Here is a 24,582-nt window from a genome sequence, read left to right as displayed (position 1 = left end):
ACTGTTCTTTTATCCTGTTTACTTCCCTCGGGGCCTAGCACAGTGTTGTACTCGTGGCAATATTTAATCAGTGTTTCAGGAATAAAGGCCTTAATTCATGAATTAATGATTGAATCACTATAACTATTGAATGCTTATAGTTTCCAACCTGGAATCCCCAGGCTCCTAGACATCCACATAAAACTTTTGAGCGGAAACATGTATAGTCATTGTTGGAAAGGGGACCAATCTGGAAATGTATCAAGAAAAAGTCCTCTATAATCCCACTCCACAGAGATCATTGCTGTTAGCATTTTGTTATGTTTCCTCCCAGACTTTTCTCATAGTGTAATTTTCTTTCTTTTTTTTTCATTTTTTAAAATTTGTTAAAGTTTATTTTTGAGACAGAGAGACAGAGCATGAGCAGGGGAGGGGCAGAGAGAGAAAGAGGTAGACACAGAATGTGAAACAGGCTCCAGGCTCTGAGCTGTCAGCACAGAGCCCCACGTGGGGCTCGAACTCACAAACCACGAGATCATAACCTGAGCTGATGTCAGACACTTAACCTACTGAGCCACCCAGAACCCCTCTCATAGTGTAATTTTCTAACAAAATTGATATTGTACGTTGTATAATCTTTGCATCGTGTTTTCTAAATGTACCATTATTTATAAACATATTTCCTATAAATTCTAAAACATTTTTTTAATTATATAAAGCTCTGTTATGTGGGTATGCCCTATTTAACCAGTCTCTTTCTGCTGGAAATGTATCTTGTTGCCAGTGTTTCTTTACATTTCTATTTTGAATGCTGTGTGATCATTCTGTGCATGCATTTTTACAGATCAGGCTATTTTATATCTTCTTGCCTTTGCTTCCTCCTTTCTCCTCCCTTCTAACTTTTTCTTATGGTTTTTATCCCCCACTTCTAGGGTCACCTTGACCAAGATTTCCCCTCCATACTTGCACACTAGAGATCATGCCTGCCATGTTCCATTAAAATGCTTGATATCATGTAATTATCTTTATGACAGTTCATGCAGACTGGGAAATTTTCCAGCCATTTATGATCGCTTGTATTTGTGAGAGACCTCTTTATGTCTTACTTCCCATAAATGAGCTTGTGTGCATGTAAGAGCACCCATGTACACATATGGGTTGATAACGCCTATGTTGATGACAGCATGTGTAGGTACATGTGTGTACACATGTATGTGTGTTGTGCATGTGATCTGAGGGTGGGCGCATCCACAAGGATGGGCCAAGTCAAAAAGTGCTGGAACTCGCCTCCCTACAAGGCCTACTCTTTAGTTCTCTAAGGGTTTCCACTGTGGAAAAATGTCATTGTTCTTTCCTTTTGTATTCTTTGGAGTTTATGGGCCTTCACTCTGTGATGATTAATGACCCCTTCCAGCAACTACACCCAGCAGGTATTTGCCTCTCTGTGAGATTATCCAAGGGTAGCCAAAATTAATGCTTTGGCAATGGTCTGAGCTAGTGAATTATCAACTCAAAAACTGCTCCTGGACAAGCTGGAATCTCGTTTGTTATGTTTCATCATGGATGGAAGAGGGAACCATTATTCTCTCAGTAGTGACTATTGATTCTGAAGAACAAAAACCAAAGGACAATTAATGACTGGCTTTAGGTCTATAAATGGTGGCTCTGTTTCATTCACTGATAGTTGTCTCAACCATTAATATTAGTAGCAACTTTAATTATATTTGCTCTAGCCCAAGGGGAATCATACTAGAAGTAGGTTTTATTTTTCTAGTTTGTTTTTTTTTTTATTTTTTTAATGTTTTTTCATTTTTGAGAGACAAAACACAAGCAGGGGAGGGGCAGAGAGAGAGGGAGATACAGAATCTTAAGCAGGCCCCAGGCTCTGAGCTGTCAGCACAGAACCTGACACGGAGCCCAAACTGACAAACGACGAAGCCGAAGTTGTACGCTTAACTGACTGAGCCACCCAGGCGCCCTTAATTTGTTCTGTTTTTTAACAAGAGGATATTCATCCAGTCTATGATGTCAGATAAAGCAGAGAGAGACAGAGACTGAGAGACTAGAGATTAAGATTCCTGGGGCACCTGGGTGGCTCAGTCGGTTAAGCGTCCAACTTCAGCTCAGGTCATGGATCTCACAGTTCTTGGGTTCAAGCCCCCTGTCAGGCTTTATGCTGACAGCTCATAGCCTGGATCCTGCTTCAGATTCTGTCTCTCCCTCTCTCTCTTTGCCCACCCCCCCACACACACACACTCTGTCTCTCTCTCTCTTTCAGAAATAAGCATTTAAAAAAATTAAAAAAAAAAAAAAAAGATTCCTAGCTAGATTCCACACAAGTTGTGTGATCATGGGCAAGTCACTTAACACATTAGGGTTTATTTCCTTATCTCTTAGATAAGAATGTCATGGAGTGCCTGGTGGCTCAGTCAGTTAAACGTCCAACTTCAGCTCAGATCATGATCCCATGGTTTGTGGGTTCGAGCCCCATATAGCTGTTAGCTCTGTGCTGTTAGCTCAGAGCTGGAGCCTGCTTTGGATTCTGTGTCTCCCTCTCTCTCTCTGCCCCTGCCCCCTCATTCTCTCTCTCTCTCTCTCTCTCTCTCAAAAATAAACAGTAAAAAAAAAAAAAAAAAGTAAAAAAAAAGGATGTCACACTTGATGATGTCTAGTTTCCTTTTGATTCTGACATTGAAGGTCATTGAAATTCATTGAAGTTTACAGTATAATATAATTTGACTGGATGTATTCACTAAGAAGTGTCATAAAATGTCTTTGCATGGGGCACCTGGGTGGCTCAGTTGGTTAAGTGTCCGACTTCAGCTCAGGTCACGATCTCATGGTCCATGAGTTCGAGCCCCGCATCGGGCTCTGGGCTGATGGCTCAGAGCCTGGAGCCTGCTTCCGATTCTGTGTCTCCCTCTCTCTCTGCCCCTCCCCGGTTCATGCTCTGTCTCTCTCTGTCTCAAAAATAAAAAACGTTAAAAAAAAAAAAAAATGTCTTTGCATGGATCGAGGCTTTCTTGGGCCCAGAAGTTGGAAGACCAGATTTGAGGCTCTGTCCTGCAGATTCATGAGTCTCCTAGTTGAAGGGGATTGCTATGACACTTTTTCCTAGTTGATTAAAATAGTTATATTCCAGAATGTTAAACATCAAAGATATTTCTCTAAAACAGACCAGTTTTTTTCTCCTGACTTGCCCCATGAGACTAGAGTTGACAGTGCCCTGGGGAAAAAAGGCCCCCAGCAGACTGAGCTGCAAACCCTTCCCAAGGTTAAGGTGGTGGTCTCCACTGTGGGAAGGTGGAAGATGTGGTCTTGCCAAACATCTGCCTCTCTCTCCACCATGCTGGGGTTTATTCCCCAACTTTCTCTCACCCTTTTCCCTGCAGTTGGAAAGGTCTTTCAAGTTCATGAGAGAGGCTGAGGACCAGCTGAAGGCCATCCCCCAATTCTGTTTCCCTGATGCCAAGGATTGGACTCCTGTCCAGCAATTTACCAGGTATGTGCTGGTGTCTCCCTTCCCCACCCCGAAAAGCTAAGGCAAGAACCAGGGAGGGCGTCAGAGATGGCAGATGTCATAATTCAATCCTACCATTAAGCGATCCCAATGGGCCCCAGGCTAGAGGTTTTCCCCACCGTGTTTTAAAACGGGTATCTTTTAGAAGATACGAATCACCTTGCTAAGCATGCCCACTGAACGTGGGCATACGTTTGGTTTATAAGCCTCTGTGAAGGGCAAACATAGTTCTTGGTCTAGAAGATGCTAGAGAAACATTACCCATCACCCTTTCCTTGTCCCTTGTCCCTTGTCCCTGGAAACATTTCTTTAATAGCCCATCCAGCTGTTACTCGGACTGTGACAGGTTTACATTTCTGCTTTAACCCACATTGTTACATACCAAAATTTTTGTTATCGAATGTGTTAACAATTGACCAAACTCAGTAGGCCGCATACTCTGTGTTTGAGGGACGCCGTGTTCCTTGAAGTTGGCCCAGCAGTCTCTAAGGGCAGTCTGAGCTTCTGGTTGTCTCTGAAGAGACAGTTCTCAGGGAGGGTCACCCGAGGGGCACTTCCAAGGGGGGCACAGAACTGCCCCAGTCTTCAGCTGCTCCTTTACTGAGTCACATCCCTAGGACAGCAAAGGCCATCTCCTCCTGGACCTCACTGGGGGCAGGAGTCACGATAGATTCTCCATCGGTGACTGCTGTGTTTCGGGCAATGGGACAGTTCAGGTGATAGAATGCTCTGAGAGCTCAGGGTGAAGAAAAATCCCTCATTCCTCTCAGGGTGCACTGGCACTTTGGGTCTCCCTCTCCCTGACACAGACCCCAAAACTATAGGTGCACAGAGTCCCTGCACAGAGATGGACGGGCAGGACAGACACAGGCAGGTCCCTGTGATTGCTCACTGCCTGGTGTCTTTGGTTGTGTTCTGCTTTGTAATGCACTTTTGTTTCCCCAACCACAGTGAAACCTTCTCATTTGTCTTAACTGGAGAAGATGGGAGCAGAAGGTTCGGTTACTGCCGAAGACTGCTGGTTAGTACATTCAGCTCTCAGTCTGCAGGAGAAGAGGCAGGAAGTGTGACAGGTTAATCAGAGGAGTTAAAAACATGGAAGATTTGGGGGAATCACCTAAGTCTCATGGGTAGAAGGGAACAACAGTTCTGTCTCCTTTAAGAAGAAAATACTTGCTCCATTATTTTCCTTGTCAAATGAAAGGCCTTTCTCTCTTTAAGCCAAATGTCCTTTCTAATAAAACATGCTACACAGACCCAGAGAGCTTATAGTGCACATTCATAATGCCTGTTAAGGGCCAAAGAAAGGTAGTTCTCTTGTTCATGATGCAGATCATTCAAGAGTGTGTTCTTCAGGGGCTCCTGGGTGGCTCAGTTGGTTAAGCATCCAACTTCGGCTCAGGCCGTGATCTCACCATCCATGAGTTCAAGCCCCATGTCAGGCTTTGTGCTGATAGCTCAGAGCCTGGAGCCTGCTTTGGATTCTGTGTCTCTCCCTCTCTCTCTCTGTACCTCCCCCACTCACGCTCTGTCTCTCTCTCTAAAATAAAAACATTAAAAAAAATTTTTAAGTCAGGATTGGATTCCAATGAAATGACCATGCTAACCCATTTCAGAGCTTGTCTTTTTGAGACTCATTCTTTTGAAAATCTTTAGTAGAAGCAAATCGTTTGCCTCTGAGTATATTTGAGTCTTTGAAATAAGCTGATATAATTTAGAGTCAAGAATAATGCACAGCATACAGAAGGTATATTCAGTAATTATTTGTTGAATTAACAGTGAATAAAAAGTATGGGTAGCAATTTAAAAAGTTAAGTGGGAAAAAAATAAAAAGTTCAGTGGGATAATAAGTTTTCTTGATAAAATTACTATGACCATAGTAAGATTGATTTTCATTTTGGTTTGAAAATTAGCTTAAAGGGCAGTTTCCAAAAAGATTTTTCAGGAATGATTTCTGACTTGGAATTATCATTCTAATAAGCAACATGTGGTTTCAAGGTAACTCCTTAAGAGGAACCACAGGGATCTGGGTGAACAAGTTTAGCCTTCTTCCTTTATGGCTCCATGGGCCATTTTGAGTGCCTCCTGTATGCACAACACCCTCAATTTGGTCCCTTCAAGAGAAGAAAAATATATATACTACATGGCCAGAAGTGCTTCCCACTTATAAAATGGGGTATGGGTAACTACTTACCTCAGTGCGTTTTCAAAAGGTTCCGTGTGTGGAAACATCTGGCACATGATATGCACTTAAAAATGTTTGGGTTCTCTTCTCTGAAGTGCTAACACTCATGAGTTCCTTGTGTTTCACCCCAAAAAGCCTGGTGGCAAAGGGAAGCGTCTCCCTGAAGTTTACTGCATCGTGAGCCGCCTGGGGTGCTTCAGCCTCTTTTCAAAGGTGAGGACTGGGGCCTTAGCGGAGGGAGGACACAGGAAACACCCGGACCCCTGGTACTTTTATAAGCGTATCCTGACATTTTCCTTCCCACTTCTCTTGTCACTGATATTGGAAATGAGAGCTGATGAAGGTTGGCGCCCAGGAAAAGGGAGTGGGGGGAGAGTCAAAATAATTGCAGGTGGAGGATGGAAGGGGGTGGAGGATCTTCCCAGAATATTCCTTATGGTTTACTTTCATACTTCTCAGCCCTGTCTTTTGTCATATTAGCTTTTGCATGACAGAAAGGCCACTATAATGGATGGATGTCTAAGTATCTGTGTATATATATGTGTGTTGTGTGTGTGAGAGATTTATTATTGTAATCGTGCTCTAAATCTATCAAAATCCTTAATGTAATTTGGTCCTCTTTTTGGGAAGATAAGCCAATGTATCAAGACCTAGGAACTGCTGTATTGAATTGGCTCATCCATTCTACTATTCGGTGGGTAGAGAGAAGCTAATTACTATCATATATGATAATCTTAAATATTAGGTATAATCCAACATTCATTTCCTACATTAACCAGACATGACCATCTAATCCATAAATTGATTTTAAGTTCTTCTTGAGCATATATTTTAGTCTGAGCTTTCTTTTGAGAACTGAAGTCCTATGTCTACTGTCCATGGATGGAAAGCAGCATTTCCTAAAATCATTCCGAAATAAGTCTACTTCCTGCCCACCGTCCACTTAGAGGAAGCCTGACTTCTACTGATCTGGTGTAACCTCTTGCCTTGGTAGAACTTATACTTCTATTCAAGTCTGTTAGAAATAAAGGATGATATCAACTTGTCTGTGTTCCTCCCTCTACTCCAGTGAGGTGGTAAGCCTTTCACATTGAAGTTGGTCATTTGCAGACTCTAGGAAAGCTATGCATTGCTGCTCATGCGGGTCTTTCCGAGGGGGTTGTTTAAATGTTTTTTAATGTTTTATTTATTTTTTGAGAGAGAGAGAGAGAGAGAGAGAGAGAGAGAGAGAGTATGAGCAGGGGAGGGGCAGAGAGAGAGGGAGACACAGAATCCACAAAGCAGGCTCCAGGCTCTGAGCTGTCAGCACAGAGCCCGACATGAGGCTCAAACCCGTAAACCACAAGATCATGACCTGAGCCAAAGTCAGACTGAACCACCCAGGCGCCCCCCTCCCACCCCGCCCAGGAGGGTTTTAAACATGGAGATAAGGCTGTAGGTCACAGCCTTTGCTGTTCAGAGAATGCTTATGAAAGGGAGAAGTGGAACCGCTCCCATGAGTTAGTCTAGCGTCCAGTGGCAGCTTTGGAATTCACATGAGCCCCATTGTTTTGTCGTGGACAGGGGCTGACAAGCAAGTAAACGTGTTAACATACCGTATGCTGTGCAGTTCTGTGTTTTCATGGTAGTTTTGTTACTGGGGATATTGAAGGGTGTGTATGATAAGTTGCCAAAGACCACACAGCAAATATGCTGGATAGAACCAGAAACAGAGCTTTAGCGAACTGATCTCTATAAACTCGGCCTATTTCCAGGTGAGGGACAAGGATGACTAAAATGACAAATTGTCCTTTTGTACAGAAAAAGGAATCAGCAGTGCCTGGCTGGCCCAGTTGGTAGAGCATGCAGCTCTTGATCTCAGGGTTGTGAGGTCAAGCCCAACACTGGGCCTGGAGACTACTTAAGAAACAAAAACAAAAAATAAAGAAAGAGGAATCGTCTTTAAGAAGAACAGCTCTCAGGGGTGCCTGGGTGGCTCAGTCGGTTAAGCAACTGACTTTGGCTCAGGTCATGATCTCACAGTTTGTGGGTTCGAGCCCTGCATCTGACTGTGCTGACGGCTCAGAGCCTGGAGCCTGCTTTGGATTCTGTGTCTCCCTCTCTCTCTACTCCTCCCCCACTTGTGCTCTGTCTCTGCCTCTGTCTCTCTCTCTGTCTCTCTCTCTCAAAAAATGAATAAAATATAAAAAGAAAAAGAAGAATAGCTCTCAGGGGCGCCTGGGTGGTTCATTCGGTTAAGTGTATAACTTCAGCTCAGGTCATGGTCTCATGGTTCATGGGTTCGAGCCCCACATCGGGCTGTCTGCTGTCAGCTTGGAGTCAGCTTCAGATCTTCTGTCTCCCTCTCTCTCTGCCGCTGTCCTGCACACGCCGTACCCCCCACCAGCTCAAAAATAAACATTAAAAAAAAAGGAACACCTCTCAGAATCTCTGAAGAAAGGTATATCATTAAATATGACTACAGTCACACTTTGTAACAAACCACAGTAGCTTAAAGAAACAATCATTTATTCTTACAGACCTGCAGGTCGGCCGGGGCTCAGCTCAGCTCATCTCCCCCTTCCCCCCACCCCTGGGCTCGCTCTTGTGTTGTGGGTAGGCCGGGGGTTGGCTGACCTGGGCTGCCTGGTCTCTGCTGTAGGCTGCAAGGCTGGGGTTGGGGCTGGCTCACATGTCTGTCATCCTCCTTGGACAGCGAGCTGGCCTGTGCACTTCTCCAGCAGTTCTCGTGGCTGTGGCAGAAGCCCCAGAAGGCCGCGGAGACACGTAAGGCAGCCTTCCTGAGGCCTAGGCTTAGACCTGGCACGCTGTCACTTCTGCCTCAGAATTCTTCATCCTTTTGTTATTACCACCTAGCCAGAGTTCTAAGATTTTTTTTTTCCCTTTGGGGCACCCGGGCAACTCACTCGATTGAATGTCCGACTTTGGCTCAGGTCGTGATCTTGTGGTTTGTGAGTCCGAGCCCCGTGTCAGGCTCTGTGCTGACAGCTCAGAGCCTGGAGCCTGCTTCTGATTCTGTGTCTCCCTCTCTCTGCCCCTCCCTCTCTTGCACTCTCTCTGTCTCAAAAATAAATAAACATTAAAAAATTAAAAAAATTAAAAAAGATTTTTTCCTCCTTCATTGCCTCCCCTCATAAAATTCTTTTTAATTTTTTTGTCATATTATTTTTTTATTGTGCTAAAATATACATAACATAGAAGTCACTATTTTAGCCATTTTTTAAGATTTTATTTTTTTTAATTTTTTTTTTTTTAATGTTTATTTTTGAGAGAGACAGAGAGAGACCAAGCATGAGCAGGGGAAGGGCAGAGAGAGAGACACACACACAGAATCCAAAGCAGGCTCCAGGCTCCGAGCTGTCAGCACAGAGCTCAACGTGAGGCTCGAACTCACAAACCCGGAGATCATGACCTGAGCCAAAGTTGGATGCTTAACTGACTGAGCCACCCAGACGCCCCTTAAGATTTTATGTTTAAGTAATCTCTATACCCAATGTGGGGTTTGAACTTACAACCCCAAGATCAAGACTCTCTTGCTCTACCGACTGAGCCAGCCAGGCACCCCTATTTTAGCCATTTTAAGTGTGCAGTTGATTAGCATTATGTTCATTCACATTGTGTGCAACTGTCACCATCATCCATCTCCAGAATTTTTTTACAATCCTGAATTAAAATTCTGCACCCATTCAACACTAACCTCCCCGTTCCCTTCCCTTCCCAGCCCCTGGCACCCACCATACTACTTTCTGTCTGTGTGAGTCTGACTACTCCAGGATCTCATGTAAATGAAGTCATATATTTATCCTGTTGTGACTGACTTCTATCACGTTAGCATATGTCCTCAAGCTTTATCCATATTGGAGCATATGTCAGAATTTCCTTCCTTTTTAAGGCTGAATAACAGTCTATTGCTTGTATATATCACATTTTCTTTATCTGTTTATCCATAGATGGACATTTGTGTTGTTCCCACCTTTTAGATATTGTGAATTATGCTAACCTGAAAATGGCCATTCAGATGTCTGAGTCCCTGCTTTCAAATTTTGGGAGTACATACCCTTTTAAGTGTGAAATTCCTGGATGGTAGGGTAATTCTATATTTAATTTTTTGAGGAACTGCCACACGTACAATCTTTTTAATCTTAATAAGAAATTTTATTCAACCCATATATCTAAAATACTAGTATTTCAGCACTTCATCAATATAGTCATTGATATTTTACATTCTTAATTCTGTATTTTGAAATCTATTGAGTGTTTTTACATTTATAACACACATCTCAGTTCAGACTAGCCATATTTCAAGAGTTCAATACCTACACGTGATATTATTATAAATGGGTTTCTTAAGTTAATTTGTTTATTTTGAGAGAAAGAAAAGGAGAGCGTGAGTAGGGGAGGAACAGAGAGGGGGAGAGAGAATCCCAAGCAGGCTCCGTGCTGTCAGCACAGAGCCCGATGCAGGGCTCAGTCTCACAAACTGTGAGGTCAAGATCTGAGCCAAAATCACGAGTTCCATGCTTGGGGCACCTGGGTGGCTCATTCAGTTAAGCATCAGGCTCGGGTCATGATCTCACGGTTAGTAAGTTTGAGCCCTGCATCGAGTTCTCTGCTCTCTCTGCTGTCAGCACAGAGCCCACTTCGGATTTTCTGTCTCCCTCTCTCTCTGTCCCCCTCCTCAAAAATAAATAAACATTAAAAAAAAAAAAGAGAGAGAGATGGGGCACCTGGGTATCTCAGCCGGTTAAGCATCAGGTCATGATCTCACAGCTCCTGTCTTCAATACTTGTGTCGGGCTCTGTGCTGATAGCTCAGAGCCTGAAGCCTGCTTCAGATTCTGTGTCTCCCTCTCTCTGCCCCTCCCCCATTTGTGTTCTCTCTCTCTCTCTCTCTCTCTAAATAAACAAAAAAAATGTATGCTCAACTGACTGAGCCACCCAGGTACCCCTATAAATGGCATTTTTATTAAAACTCTTTGATCCACAACTAGATTATGGAGGGTCTTACATTTAGACCTTTTAGAATAACAGTTTTATTGCGATGAAGTTTGTAAACCATGAAAATCACCCTTTAGCACATCCACACAGTTGTGTAATTATCACCACAATTATAGGACATTTTTATCAACATTTTTATAGAAACCCCTATACCCATTAGGAGTCACTTTCTACTTCCAGAAAGCAGTCTGCTTTCCGTCTCTATGGATTTGTCTCTTCTGGAGTTTTTATCCAAATGGAATCGTACAAGAAGTAGCCTTTTGTGACTCGGGTCTTTGACTTAGCCTAGTATTTTCAAGGTTCATCCCTGCTAGAGTATGAACCAGTATCTCATTCCCTGTAGTGGCTGATTATGGCATATAATGGAACATCACATTGTGTTTATCCACTCTTCAGCTGATGGACATTTAGGTTATTTCCCCTTTTTGGCTACAATGAATAATAGGTGTTTTTTTTTTTTTTTTTTAATGTTTATTCATCTTTGAGAGATGGAGAGAGACAGAGCATGAGCGGGGAAGGGGCAGAGAGAGGGAGACACAGAATCCGAAGCAGTCTCCGGGCTCTGAGCTGTCAGCACAGAGCCCGACGTGGGGCTCGAACTCACGAACCATGAGATCATGACCTGAGCCGAAGTCGGAGGCTCAACTGACTGAGCCACCCAGGTGCCCCTGCTGTGAACATGAATGTGCCAGTTTTTGTGTGGACGTATGTTTTCATGTCTGTTGGGTAAATGTCTAGAAATGTAATTGCTAAGTCATATGGTAACACTGTGTTTAACCTTTTAAGGTACTGCCAGACTGCTTCGCTATTTTACATTCCCACCATCAGTGCATGAGGGTTCCAATGTCTCCACTTCCTTGCCAACACTTATTATTGTCCGTCTTTTGGTTTTAGCCCTCCTAATGCGTGTTAAGTGGAATCTTATTGTGGCTTGTGTTTGCATTTCCCTAGTGGCTACCCCCAGAGAAACTTTAAATCCACAGATATACTGTATATCTTTTTATGTACTGTTGCCCCTTAAAAGGCTACAAACCATTATAGTATCTAAGTTTTCTTCATCACCACCCCCAAGAACCAATTTTTATCCCCTTAGGGACAATATCGCTCTCATTAAAAATGTATATGTTAGCCCAGTAAGTTACATGTCCAAACCCAAAGTCAAGCGGGTCAAGGAACTTCACCCCTTTGGTGGAAAGAACTGCAAAGGCACAAGGCAGGGGAGGGGTACACAGAAAGGAGATTTGGGACAAAACCGTATGGGGTGAAAGACGCTTAAAGTTTGGCCTGATGAGGACAGCAGGGCTTCCCCATAATTCTTCAGTCGCTGTGGTGGGCCCACTTCATCGAGAACAGAGCAATACCTTGGCACCCTGACATCAGGATAGCTAAGCTGCTTTGGTGACCCTTGCAGATCTTGGATGAGGTGGAAAAGCGACGAGGCATCTCTCCTGCCCTGGTACAGCCCCTCATGAGGAGTGTCATGGAGGCCCCTTTCCCAGCACTGGGCAAGACCATCGTCGTCAAGAACTTCTTGCCAGGATCAGGAACTGAGGTAAGCCATCAGATTCCTATTGTCTCCTAGAGGAGAGAATGGCCCAGACAGCCAAGTCCCAGTAAACCAAGCAAGGGGCTGGCTTTCAGTGGTCTGTCTCATCGCCTGATGTCACATTCAGGTGCATGTAAAATCCACCCCAAGTCCTGTCTATCCATTCGAGGATTCATTCCCAGACAGCATCCCCAGCTATGTCATGGCAGTATATGGTGTTTCTTTGCATGACCTTGGCCCCACAGATTAGGGACCTGCATTGAACATCCTTAGCTACTCTTAATAGCCCATTACTCTCATAGATAGCATTTGAACCCATTTATGTTTTTGGTCTCTGTCACCTCTATAACTTCATATTGTAAGATAGATTATTTTCAGGGAAGACAAGTTCAGGTACTACTTTTTTTTCACCCGTCTAGGACTTTGAGGCATGTTCCCCTCCTTGGCTGGGTTGGGATTGAATGCAGGATTTTGTTTTTCTCCTTCCCATTCCTTTTATATGGCTCTGTGGACATCAGAAGGTACATCCCATCCAGCCTGAGTATCTATTTATTTCCAAAAGCCCTTGAAAAAGCAAAGTCACCTCTGGAGACAGGGGAGGGGTGGATGGGGAGGGGAGGATGGGGAGGGGAGGATGGGAAGGGGATATTCTGCCACAACTCATTTTCCCAGAGCAGAGAGAAGCATTCTCCCTGTTGCTGGAGAGTCTTGCACTCTCCTATACCAGATACAGGCGACTTGGCCATAGGGATATTAACATTAACGTGCCCCACTGTGTGGGCAACACCGGGCAGGCATGGTGCTCAGAGTAAAACACTGGTCTCTGCTCACTGTGAAGGAGTCAGCTATTAAAAGAGAAAAACAGGAATGCCTGGGTGGCTCAGTCAGTTACACGTCCGACTTTGACTCAGGTCAGGATCTCATGGTTTGTGAGTTTGAGCCCCGCGTCGGGCTCTGCACTGACCGCTCGAAGCCTGGAGCCTGCTTCAGAATCTGTATCTCCCTCTCTCTCTCTACCGAACCCCACTCGTGTGTGCTCTTTCTCTCTCTCTCTCTCTCTCTCTCTCTCTCTCTCTCTCTCTCAAAAATAAATAAACATTTAAAAAAAAGAAATAAAAAAAAGAAGAAAAGCACACCCAGGAGTAGTTGACTTGAGATGAATTTGGGAACATTTCAACAAGTACAGAATGAGAAACTATGCCCACTGAACATACAAGCTGTAAGACACATCATAGGGAAGGGACTGGTATGGGGTTGGGCTCACTGAGAAATGCCTTCTAGAGGAGGTGAGTCTTGAAAGTGTTGCTTGGATCTTTTGGTCCTTCTGCGTGAGCCCATGACTCCATTCCAGCAGGTAATATTCCCTTGTGAGGCAGACACTTCCCGGTGGGACTCTAAGTGATGGGATAGCAACAGTCATGGCACTTCCAGGGAGGGGCGTGGTCCACATATGTCTTCGCCAGCCAGAGCCACCAGCCATTTTGGGTCAAGGGCCATTGATTCTTCCACCCTGTGTCCCCACCTCCATCTGAACTTTCCTCACACTCAACTGCGACAGAGTCACTTCCAAGTATACCTGCTCCCCAATCTCCCAGGATCTTTCTTTTCCCCAGTCGCCTTGTCTTCCTTGTTTCCTTTCCCTTTTCCCCTGCCAGTGGGTGCGCCCTGCTGAGGACCTCAGAGCCCCCGGCCTGTGGTGCGGCCCCTCCTCACGGCTGCTCCTGTTCCCCGGCAGGTGATTGAACTGTGCCGCCCGCTGGACTCCCGGCTCGAACACGTAGACTTTGAGTCTCTCTTCTCCTCTCTCAGCGTCCGCCACCTGCTCTGTGTTTTTGCCTCCCTGCTTCTGGAAAGGAGGGTCATCTTCATCGCAGACAAGCTCAGGTACCAACCGTGGCCTCTCCTACTAAATAAAGTGTCTGAATGACAGTCGGTCTCGGGCTGGCTGGCACGTGTAGGGCAGGTGATTGTCGGGGACTGCCAAGGAAGCACCCTGAGGGAAGAGTGCGGGTCAGTGGGCAGCGAGGAGTGGAGATCTGTAAGGCACAGCGGTTCTGAAACACCGGGTAAGCCCACGCCTCCTACACACTTACCTGGTTTGCAGCCTGCCTTCCACCCGTTCCACTGTGTGCTGGGCGCTCTGCCGTGTGCTGGGGGACCGACGGTTCTAGAACTGAGCAGACCACCCAGTACTGTGTTGTAAGGGCTTACCAGAGCAGTGTGTTCTAGACAGGAGGAGGGCCCTCCTCCTCAGAGGAAGCCAGTTCTGGCTGAGTCCTAAGACTAACAGCAAGTAGAAAGCACATTCCAGGCGAAAGGAGCAAGGCAAGGAGGCCGGAGGCCGAGCATGACACCTTCAGGAACTGCAAAGCTGTTGGCTGCAGCTGAGCCCAGAGAGGAAGGCCCAGGAGGAGGCAGGGAGCCAAGGTTCACAGACGGCTGCAGGGTTGTGCTAGAGCACAGATGTATCCCAAAGGCGCCCCCTCCTCTCAGTGCTAAAATAAATTACACAGAGTCTCACACACACCTGCTCGCTGCTTGGTAGGATGCCCCCCACGTCCTATGGGTCACACTCAGTGATTTGCAAAGCCCACGTCACAAAGCAAGGAAGAGCCAGAAGGAGATACAGGTAGGGATTCGAGTTAATTCTAAACTAGGGAGAAAAAAAAAAGAATTCCTGGCATTTTCCTCCTTTCAAAATACCGAATCAGAGCCTTCTTTGCTTTGGAGCTGAGGGCACAGCGGCGCGGGTAGTGAGTGAAACTCCACGAGGGGCTGAGATGTGGGACCCAGTCAGAGATGGGCCAGCCAACCAGTGAAAGCAGATGAGGCCAACCGGGGAGTCCATCTGGAGAGAAGAAATGCCAAAAACACAAAAATTAAAGAACCGTGGTTTGCAGAGGAAATCTGACTCCCAAGTCTGGAAAACAAAAGGGAGGAAGAGGAACAGGGAAAGAGGAATGGCAAGGACAGAAGGTATGAGCGTGGAGTTCATCAGGAATGTGGTAGGAAAGGGAATCCAGTCCTGTCCTCCCGCGCCAGCCCATCTGGTCATCTTGGTGATGCTCCTCTCTGGATGGCAGCCACTTGGCTATTCCCAGCCCGATCCCACCCTGGCCTTTAGCGAGCTATTCACTTTTACTGTCGTGGTTATTGCACTCCCTGTGCACTGGGGTCCGCTCAGGAAGCGGGCCGGCACTCCGCTGGGCGCGGGCAGCTCTCCAAGCTCGCTGGGCACTGGGGAGTTCAGACGGGAGAGTTCTCAAGGTTGGGGCTCTGGGAGCTGAGGAGGAGTAATAACCCTTCAGTGGCCAGGGTCGGGTTTCATGGACATTCTAGTAGCTGTCTGTATTCTCTGGAAGCCCCACTCTGTCCCCCAGAAGTAGAATTCTCAGGCTCGGCCGTGGGGGAGGGGAGAGTGGGGAATCTCAGAAAGGCCTAGGCTAGAAGTGATTGCCAGCCAAGTAAACGTGCTGCCCACCAGGATTGGAGATGGAGCCAGACAGTCCCCTGAGGAGCTTGCCTCTGGGCTGAAGATGTTAGGCTCAGGAAGGTCCAGCCTGAGAAAATGTCCAGGAAGATGGGCATGGCTGGAGAGGAGTGTGCCCTCCCCAGGCTTCCTCCCGGGCAGAGGAGAACACAAAATATCATCTGTTTTTTTTGTCAAAGTACAATGCAAGAGAGAAGGTGAGAACAGAGAGGGTCAAAGACAAATGCATCCCTGAAGGGCAACAGAGTGGATGTGTCAGGCTTAGGGGACCAAGACAGCTGGAAGGGCTCAGGACAGAGATCTCTGGGAGGAGACCACCACCTCGCTCCCCCCCCCCCCCACCCCCTCCCTGGACACATTTCTGGGTTGATGAGTTAAAGCCCCTCCCACAGAACTGCTCTAAGGAGACAAAGGAAAGCGAAGGAGCCCCATTGCTGTAAATGGACCCTGCCCAGTGGCTGCATCTTGTTAGTTCTACCATCCCCTCCCCTCCTGCTCTGGGGAAGCTTTGTGGGGAACACAGGTCACCAGTGTGGTCAGACTGGAGGCATTTGGAGTGTCCCCACCTTCCATGATGCCTGGTATTCTGCCGGTAGAGACTTAGTCCCTTGGACAAGCAAACACCCATGAGAGGGGAGAGGGGTAAGATGGCAGCTGTGGATGCTGCAGGGACATGGAGAACGTTGGTGCTGTCCTTGGGTCCAGAGTTGGGCCACAGTGCAGCTAACTGCTGTTTGTGTGTATGGAAAGTACCTTAATTACATTTTTAAACCCTTCATGGCCTTCAGACTTACACGCCCATCTCTCATCACACAGGACGTGGGGCCTAGGGGTGTCCCCCCCACCCCCCGGCCCCAGGAGAGAGGAAGCCTGAACATCCTCCACTGTTGGCCTTGGGTCTCCTCATTTATGAAACAAGGGCTTGTCTGCACCCAGGTCCCTTGTCATTCTGACCTGCTTGGGCTCCCGTGTCATGTTGGCCCCAAAGGCAGCCTGTACTTTTCCTGTTACAAATGGCTCACAGTGTTCTCTCTCTTACCCAATAAATTATCTCTCTATCCAACACGAGTTCCATGCAGACCTGAAGAGGTGGAAAAATAAATAAATAAAGGCCCACAGAGCTGAGGCTGGAAAAGAAGGAAACACAGCAGGCGGGAGCCAGAGGACAGTAACAACAGGCAACCGTCAGGAGCACTGAAATGTTGCCTCTGGGCCAGGCTCTTGGAAGGTTTGACCTGTATTCTTTCAGGCTCCTGACAACTCAATCACATAGCTTCTATTATTAGGAAACTAAGAAGCACACAGAGGTTAAGACACTTTGCTCAAGCAAGCCAGAGGTTAGTGGAAGAGCTGGGACACAGGCAGCCTGGCTCCAGAGAAAATGAGAAGGAAGGAGAAGGAGCTGGCCTCATTTGGTCGGGGGGGGGGGGGGGGGGTGCAGGGTGGCCGTGCCTGTGACCCCACCTACAGAAATCTATAAGGAAAGTCTTAGTCTTTTTTTTTTTTTTTTTTTTACATTCATTTATTTTTGAGAGAGAGCACAAGTGGGGGAAGGGCAGAGAGAGAAGAAAACAAAGAATCCGAAGCAGGCTCCAGGCTCGGAGCTGTCAGCACAGAGCCCGATGTGGGGCTCGAACTCACAAACCATGAGATCATGACCTGAGCCTAAGTCAGACACTTAACCGACTGAGCCACCCAGACGCCCCCATAAGGAAAGTCTTTTTAAAAACATGCCATTAAGACCCCTTTGTGCTTGGCAGTTAGGCTAGAATTGTCTACAGAAGAAGCTGAGACTTCTGTGGTTTTCTCCCCAGGCCCTCCCTCTCTTATGGCCTTCATCTGGGGCCTGAAGAGGCAGGTGGGTCCAGATGACCCCCACACTCTCTCCTAGCTCTGAAACTCCTGGCTGCACGGTCAGAGTGCTCTGGGCCTCCTGGGACTGTGCTCCTTTGTGCCTTGCCCTCCCAGTGACCCTGGCCCAGAACCTGCTAAGGGCCCCATTCCTGACCCAGGACTCCCCTCCCCAGGCATCCTGTGCTTTCCAAAGCGTCCCCGGGGATGACCACCTCGTGTGTCCAGCTGTGCCATGGGGGAGGGATCATCTAATTTCTGCAGGACCTCTCCAGCTCAAGTGATGCCTGACTCTGTGAACACACTGATGAGGGAAGGTCAGCACTGCCAGCCCACATCTCCCTGCCCTTGGTAGGCTCTCTCCTCTCCCAGGTTGATCTGTTCAGTAGAAATCACCTGGGAAGCCTGTCCCAGCTACTTGGCGTCTGCGATTCTAATCCTAGACACTTCAGAGCTGGTGTGATGCCGAAATAACTGTGTGTTCATTGAATGCCCCTCTTAACATCACTTGGGTTAGAGACAAATACACACCATGTTGTGGGTCCTCTCCAGGATTCCCAGGCCTCTGACCTAGACTGTGCCCAAAGTTGGGGCCCTCTGCACCTCCTTTTACAGCTTAAATGGTCTACTTCTGGAGGCCTCAGTTTTGGGTTTCTTGGTTGTGACCCCTTCCCTAACAGGCCAGCTAAGCCAGTACAGGGAAGCCTGGCTCACCTGTAAGAAAGTGACATCGCTGGGATGCCTGGCTGACTCAGTCAGTGGCGCATGTGACTCGATCATTAGGGTTGTAAGTTCAACCCCCACATTGGGTGTAGAAATTACTTAAAAATAAAATCGTGGGGCGTTTCAGTGGCTCAGTCCGTTGAGCGTCCCGACTTGATTTGTCTCAGGTCTTGATTCCAGGGTTGTGGGATCATGCCCCACATCGGGTGGGCTCTGTGCTGAGCTCTGTCTCTTTCCCTCTCCCTCTCTTTCTCTCTCTCTCTCTCTAAAATAAGAAATAAAATAGGGACACCCCAGTGGCTCAGCATTTAAGCGTCCAACGTCAGCTCAGGTCATGATCTCACGGATCCTGAGTTTGAGCCCTGCATCGGGCTCTGCTGACAGCTCAGAGCCTGGACCCTGCTTCGGATTCTGTGTCTCCCTCTCTCCCCGCCCCTCTCATGCCCCTGCTCTGTCTCTGTCGCTAAAAAAGTAAACATGAAAAAAATTTTGTTTTAATAAATAATAAATTCTTTTTTTAAAAAGAAAAAAGTGACATAGCTAATGATCAAAGCACAGAAACTCCACCGAAGAACATCACACGTGTGACGCTGCTGCGTGAAAAAGCCAGAAGCCGTGTTGTCCTCTCCATCCTGCTCTGCTTCCCAGCTGTCCCTCCAGGACCAATCTATGTGCACCTAAAGCTGCCTGATTTACAGGCAAAGAGCCATAAGGAACTGAAGGGTTCTCTGGCCAGGACATGACAAACTAGGGCTTGGGGGACAGTGGCTGGCTGCAAGTTGTGTGACCTGGGAAGGTGCAGGAAGAGAGCCTCCCACATAAGCTCCCGTGGCGGGAGGTGGGGGGGGGGGGGGCTTTCCTCCTCCTTACTGGGCACAGTACTCCCCCACCCCCCCGCCGCGCATGCTCCCATTTCCAGCCCTGTCCAGCCAGACGTTGAAGCAAGCCTCCCGTTCTCCTGATTCCTCCCAAACCTTGTGACACCGTAGAACAGCGCATGAGAGCAGGACATGCCCCAAGCTCTGGGAGTGGCCGCGTGGCATCCCAGGGTGGACGGGGGCCTGCATTAGGCCCGTAGTCATGCTGCCATTCCCTCCCCTGCCACACAGCGTTCTCAGTCTTCATTGCCGGGGAGTCTGCGCACTGCAGGCGGAAATAGCAGGGACTTGTGGCAAATGCTGAATGAGTTATGAAAGAGTTTTAAGTCAGGCCAAAAATCTATCAAACTTAGAATAACATTTTTGCTCCGTTTCATCTTCAGGGTGGACCCTGAGTGTTTCTTAAGGGCCTGTCAAGCCGAAGTTTTGACAGATGGAAAGGAAAGAATGCTGTTGTGATGGCTTGTTCTGTTGTCATAGCAACCCAACTAAATATTTGCTCATACCCCTTTCTTCATTGCCCCGATGGTAAACATTTTGTTTTTTAGTTGATTAATTTCAATTCCCAAAGTTTTGACTGTATCTACAGACCAGGCTGTACAAAAGTTTTAGATGGGACAGATTTTTAACATTTAAGAAATTCACTTTTATCTTTCTGGAGTACATGAAGGCTAGAAGCCAAGGGACTGTTGGCTGATGATAAGTAGGATCAGGTGGTCAAATCTTGACACATACTAGAGTTTGCGCCTTGCCTTCCACACCTGGGTAACTACACAGATAAGTTCATAGGTGGCTGTGCATTTTCATCCTTTTGTGTGCTCCTGTCGGTTCGTTGTTTCATCGGTTTCTGTAAGCCTAGGTCCTCTGTGCTGCCTAGAATCAGTTGTGCTCAGCAATGCTTACCGTCTGGGACAAGGTTGGGTTTGTGAGCCTGCCCTCTCTAGGCAATGAGCTTGCCTGAGGCCGACCTGAAGTTTTGGTAGCTGCCCCCTTGGTGGCCCTGGCATTCATGGGGCACCTGGGTGGCTCAGCCAGTTGAGCCTCGACTTCGGCTCAGGTCATGATCTCACAGTTTGTGGGTTTGGGCCCCGTGTCGGGCTCTGTGCTGACAGCTCGGAGCCTGGAGCCTGCTTCGGATTCTGTGTCTCCTGTTCTCTCTCTCTGTCTCTCTCAAAAATAAATAAGCTTAAAAAAATTCAAACTACTGCTTCAGGGGGCACCTTGGATGGCTGAAGCTCGAGTCATGATCTCGCAGTTCGTGGGTTCAGGCCCCACATCGGGCTCGTTGCTGTCAGTGCAGAGCCCCCTTTGGATCCTCTGTCTCCCTCTCTCTGCCCCTGCCCTACTTGCACTCTCTCCCTCTCAAAAATAAATAAACACTAAAAAAAAAAAAAAAAAAAAAAAAAAAAGGATAACAAAACAAAAACAAGATACTATTTCAGAGGTCCTCAGCACGGCTGACAGAGGTACATACATTTAAATCAGCAAAATTCTATGAAAAATACAGTGCTAGTAACATAATGACATCAGTCTGATTAAATATGAAGGGTCAACTACCTGTGTTTGCATATGAACACCAAGAAGATAACACGCGGAGCCGGATTAAGAGACTAGCATAACCACAAATTGTCTTCTACTCCAAACCCATCTCAGGGTCACATGCTGTCAGGCGTGCTTGCTTTGTGTTACCGCCTTTTTTGGAACTTACTGCCAGGACTCAAAACCTCTCCACTGCTTTTGTCTGTTAGCTCACTGTTGCTGTTCTGTCCTATCTCCGTTAACGAGCCCTAGAATTGTCTTCCGATGACCAGGCCTAGTTCTTTTCAGTTTCCAGCTCTTCCCAGTTCCTGGCTTTCTCTCGTAGATTTGTAGTTTGTAAACATTTTGCTGGAAGGAGTTTAGAAATTATCTAGTCCATTTACTTATTTGATAGATGAGGAAGTTCAGGGCTTTTACCTGAGAGCATACGGGGAGTAGCAGACCCAGTTGGCCCAGTTTTCTTGAGGCCCAGCCTATGTTGTTGTTGTTTTTTAATTCAGCTACACGTCACTTCCAGGTTTACAAGTACGGCAATGAAATATAGCAGCCAGTGCCTGGTGCCATCCACCTCCCACTAGGTCTCCCCAGGCACCAGAGCAGACCGAAGTTCGCCTTTCACTCCAGTTCCTGGGAATGATGCACCAGGAGAGATGCCTTGCTTGGGATACTAACAGATGCTGATGGATCATTCCTGAAATTCCTGGGGAGTCTGTCTAACTCAGGAAACTCATTGTTGACTTTTCTGGCAGCATTTTACAGGAGGCTCTGTGCTCTGTTCTTTCTGGTTCCCAGATGAGTTGAAAGGTTGCTGAACATAGTAAGCCCACATTGTGGCACAGGGGCTTGGTCGCACCCCCGTCCAGGAGAACTTGAGCACGCACAGGCGCATCCCAGTGGCTCTGAGCTAATGCTTCAACCCTCGTGAAGCACTGCCAAGTTGCAAAGCATTCTGGGACCTGGCCCTTCTCCCCTGTGCCCATCTTTAAACCCTGTGGCCCAGCCAGCCTCGCACGTGGGCATCATCTCCCTCCCCTGCTTTTGTACAAATTGATCCCAGCTGCAGGCTGGTGTTCCTTTCCTCCACCCCCACGTAACACAAGCCAGCTGGGAGGGCTCTCTTCCTAGGACTTCCTCCAAAAACCCTGCCTCTCCTCCGACCAGCAGGCCGCTCAGGGAGGGCATGTGACGAGCTTGCTTGAAAAGTCATCCTCTGTGTCCCCCAAACCAAAACCTGTTCTTTCCATATTCCTAAGAGACCACCCCCCACCCCCATGGAGACTCACCTTCACGAGTCTGAGAATAAAATGTCATTACCGCTTGCAGCAGAGACCGAGGAAAGCACAAGCGACACTCAGAATAATCCCTTCTTTCCTCCTCTACCACTTATTTTGGGGGAAGAGTTGTCACCGTACTCTTGGCAGAATTTGACCTTTCCTTCCAGTATTTCAAGAAGGGGATGTGTATTTTTGTCATTTGGGGCTTTTTTTTTTTGTTCTGTTTTGTTTTGTTTTTAGCGTGTTGGTGTGGGCTAGTGAGCAAGAGGAATGAGACACTCCTCAGCCCTGCCCACCTGTTGTCGTGAGCACACCGGGCCCCCTTTGCGCCTGCCCGGAGGTGCTAATGATAACCAGGTGCAGAAACATTGGGCTCCAGCTGCAACAGCACATCAGATGATTTGAAAACAAACAGAAACCACTTGTTCGGAGAAACGGCAGTGGCAGCGCCTACCTACATGGCCCACGGGGTACCCGGCTGAGTTGTCATCGTGGGTCCCCTTCAGAATTGAATTCTGGTGACCTTTAGGTCAGTGCATTCCAGCCGCAAGAGTGAATTTGATCTTCCTCAGTAACACGTATCCCCCCACTGTATGTGTGAGGCTAGCGCTGGCACTGCTTATCGGGTTTCCTAACCGGTTCCAACTGCCTTCCTTGTGCAGCCGGTGCACACTCCCCGCAGCTGAACGGGGGCCTGCCTGACCTCTGGGGGCCTCGCCCACTTAGGGTTCCCCTAGGAGCCACAGGGAGCTCTAGCAGCAGAGAGAAGCGAGCCACCGATCGCGCTTTCTCCTTCCAACCATGAGGCCACAAGAAAGCAAAAGGGCAGAAGGCCTTTTCTTTGACTTGGGAAAAAAAAGTTAAACTGATTTATTTTTCTATTGCAGTGATTGAGAAAACCACAAAAGGCTTCTCTCTCTGTGCCTCTTCAGGCCTCCATTCCTCTCTCGGGATCTCTTCACTTCCTCCAGGCCCCGGGCGCCGCCTCGCTCCCCACCCTGAATTCAGAGGTCAACCTCAGCCTAGGTTTCTTTAGCTATAGAATTCCAAAGGAGGGACGCCTGGCTGGCTCTGTCGGTGGAGCAAGGGACTCTTGACCTCAGGGTTGTGAGTTCAAGCCTCACGTTGGACATAAAGCTTACTTAAAAAAAAAAAAAAAAAAAAATCAAAAGATGAACTCTATCTCTAAGGTGGCTCCAAGGTTTAAACTTCTGTGATTTTACAACTTCCCTGGGGTCAAAAGTGCTTAAACCACAACTCTAAAATGTGAATGAACTCTTCAGCGTGAGCATTGCATTTTTATTTTCTGGTAGCAAGTGGAAAGTGAGAGCCTCAGAGATGGCTGAGGTGGACCCTGCCAGACAGCGCCCTCCGTGGGGACCCGCCACTCTCCCTCCAAGTCCTGTTTAGGAGCTCACAACAGATGTGCTGTAAAAAGAGACAGGTTTCATACATGAGGCTTCATTCAGGGAATTCTTTCCTACGGTCTCCTTTAAGGTCCCTCTAGTCCCTTGGGAGTGAAAGCCAACCTCCCAGTAAAAAATGGAACATACCAGAATTCCAGTTGAACCATCTCTGTCCGCCTGCCTCCAACCTCCAGTTCTTCAGTCCAAGTCATTGGCTTCAGACCCTTTTTATTACAGACCATGATGAGAAATGCATTTCACGTCCAGACCCAATCCCAACACCACATACATACACACAGATAGTTACACCTGAAACGCATTGCAGCACACTCTCTCTTGTCTCTTCTTTCTGTTGTGTGTTATTTTTTTTTTTTTAATGTGTATCATTTTTGAGAGAAAGACAGAGCGTGAGCAGGGGAGGGGCAGAGAGAGGGAGACACAGAATCCGAGGCAGGCTCCAGGCTCCCAGCTGTGAGCACAGAGCCCGATGTGGGGCTCGAACTCACCAGCCGTGACATCACGACCTGAGCCAAAGTCCAACGCCCAACGAACTGAGCCACCCAGGTGCCCCTTTTTTGTTGTTTTTAATGCTGATCACAACCCACTAAAATTATTTCAGGACCCAATGATGGGCTGCAAAGTATAGTCTGAAAAAATCCACTCTACACCTAACTATCCTCCTTTATTTTTTAACGTTCTTCTCGTTTTCTTGGCTGTGTTCTCACAACTATAGTATGTGAGCAGATCACCTTTGTAGACTGGTCACACACAGACACAGAGTAGTCCTAAAACTAAAGAAATTTAGAACAGAGTAAATTCAACACATTCGTGATCAAGAAAATTAAACACAAATGGTGTGCAACTCACTGAAAGTATAAACATTCCTGGTATCTCAGAGAAAGTGATGCCTTAGGAAAATGCTTCTCTGCTTTGAGAGAAGATTCTTTGGAAGACAGAAGTCACCCCAAGCCACTGGCTGACTGATTGCTGTTATTCTCCTTGGTATAAGTCCTGACTTAATTATCCTAGGTCACTGTTACTCAAGAGGGTATTACATACTTTGTATACCTCACTCTTACAAAGAAGGTATTATAGTGATAAGAAGGAAATCTTGGGGTGGCATCTTTCTCATTTTGGGGGTGATAATTTGGAAGAAAAGACTAGGACCACATATCAGGGCAACATGGGGGTTCC

At 47.1% G+C, this 24,582-nt stretch overlaps 1 protein-coding gene across 3 annotated transcripts in view; it reads left to right on the top strand.

Annotated features, from left to right (window-relative positions):
• Positions 1–24,582, top strand: part of DENND2A (DENN domain containing 2A) — a 105,144-nt gene that overhangs the window by 66,656 nt on the left and 13,906 nt on the right. For all 3 annotated transcript variants that reach the window (XM_043589716.1, XM_043589715.1, XM_043589714.1), the window contains 5 exons: positions 3,372–3,481; positions 4,451–4,520; positions 5,820–5,897; positions 12,093–12,233; positions 13,963–14,111. In XM_043589716.1, coding sequence (XP_043445651.1) covers positions 3,372–3,481; positions 4,451–4,520; positions 5,820–5,897; positions 12,093–12,233; positions 13,963–14,111 — 548 coding nt within the window. The remainder of the gene's footprint in view (positions 1–3,371; positions 3,482–4,450; positions 4,521–5,819; positions 5,898–12,092; positions 12,234–13,962; positions 14,112–24,582) is intronic.

Source organism: Prionailurus bengalensis, chromosome A2 (assembly GCF_016509475.1).
Source record: "Prionailurus bengalensis isolate Pbe53 chromosome A2, Fcat_Pben_1.1_paternal_pri, whole genome shotgun sequence".
Classification (NCBI taxonomy): domain Eukaryota; kingdom Metazoa; phylum Chordata; class Mammalia; order Carnivora; family Felidae; genus Prionailurus; species Prionailurus bengalensis.
Note: the sequence above shows the minus strand (reverse complement) of the source record. Positions and strands in the feature narration are given on the sequence as shown.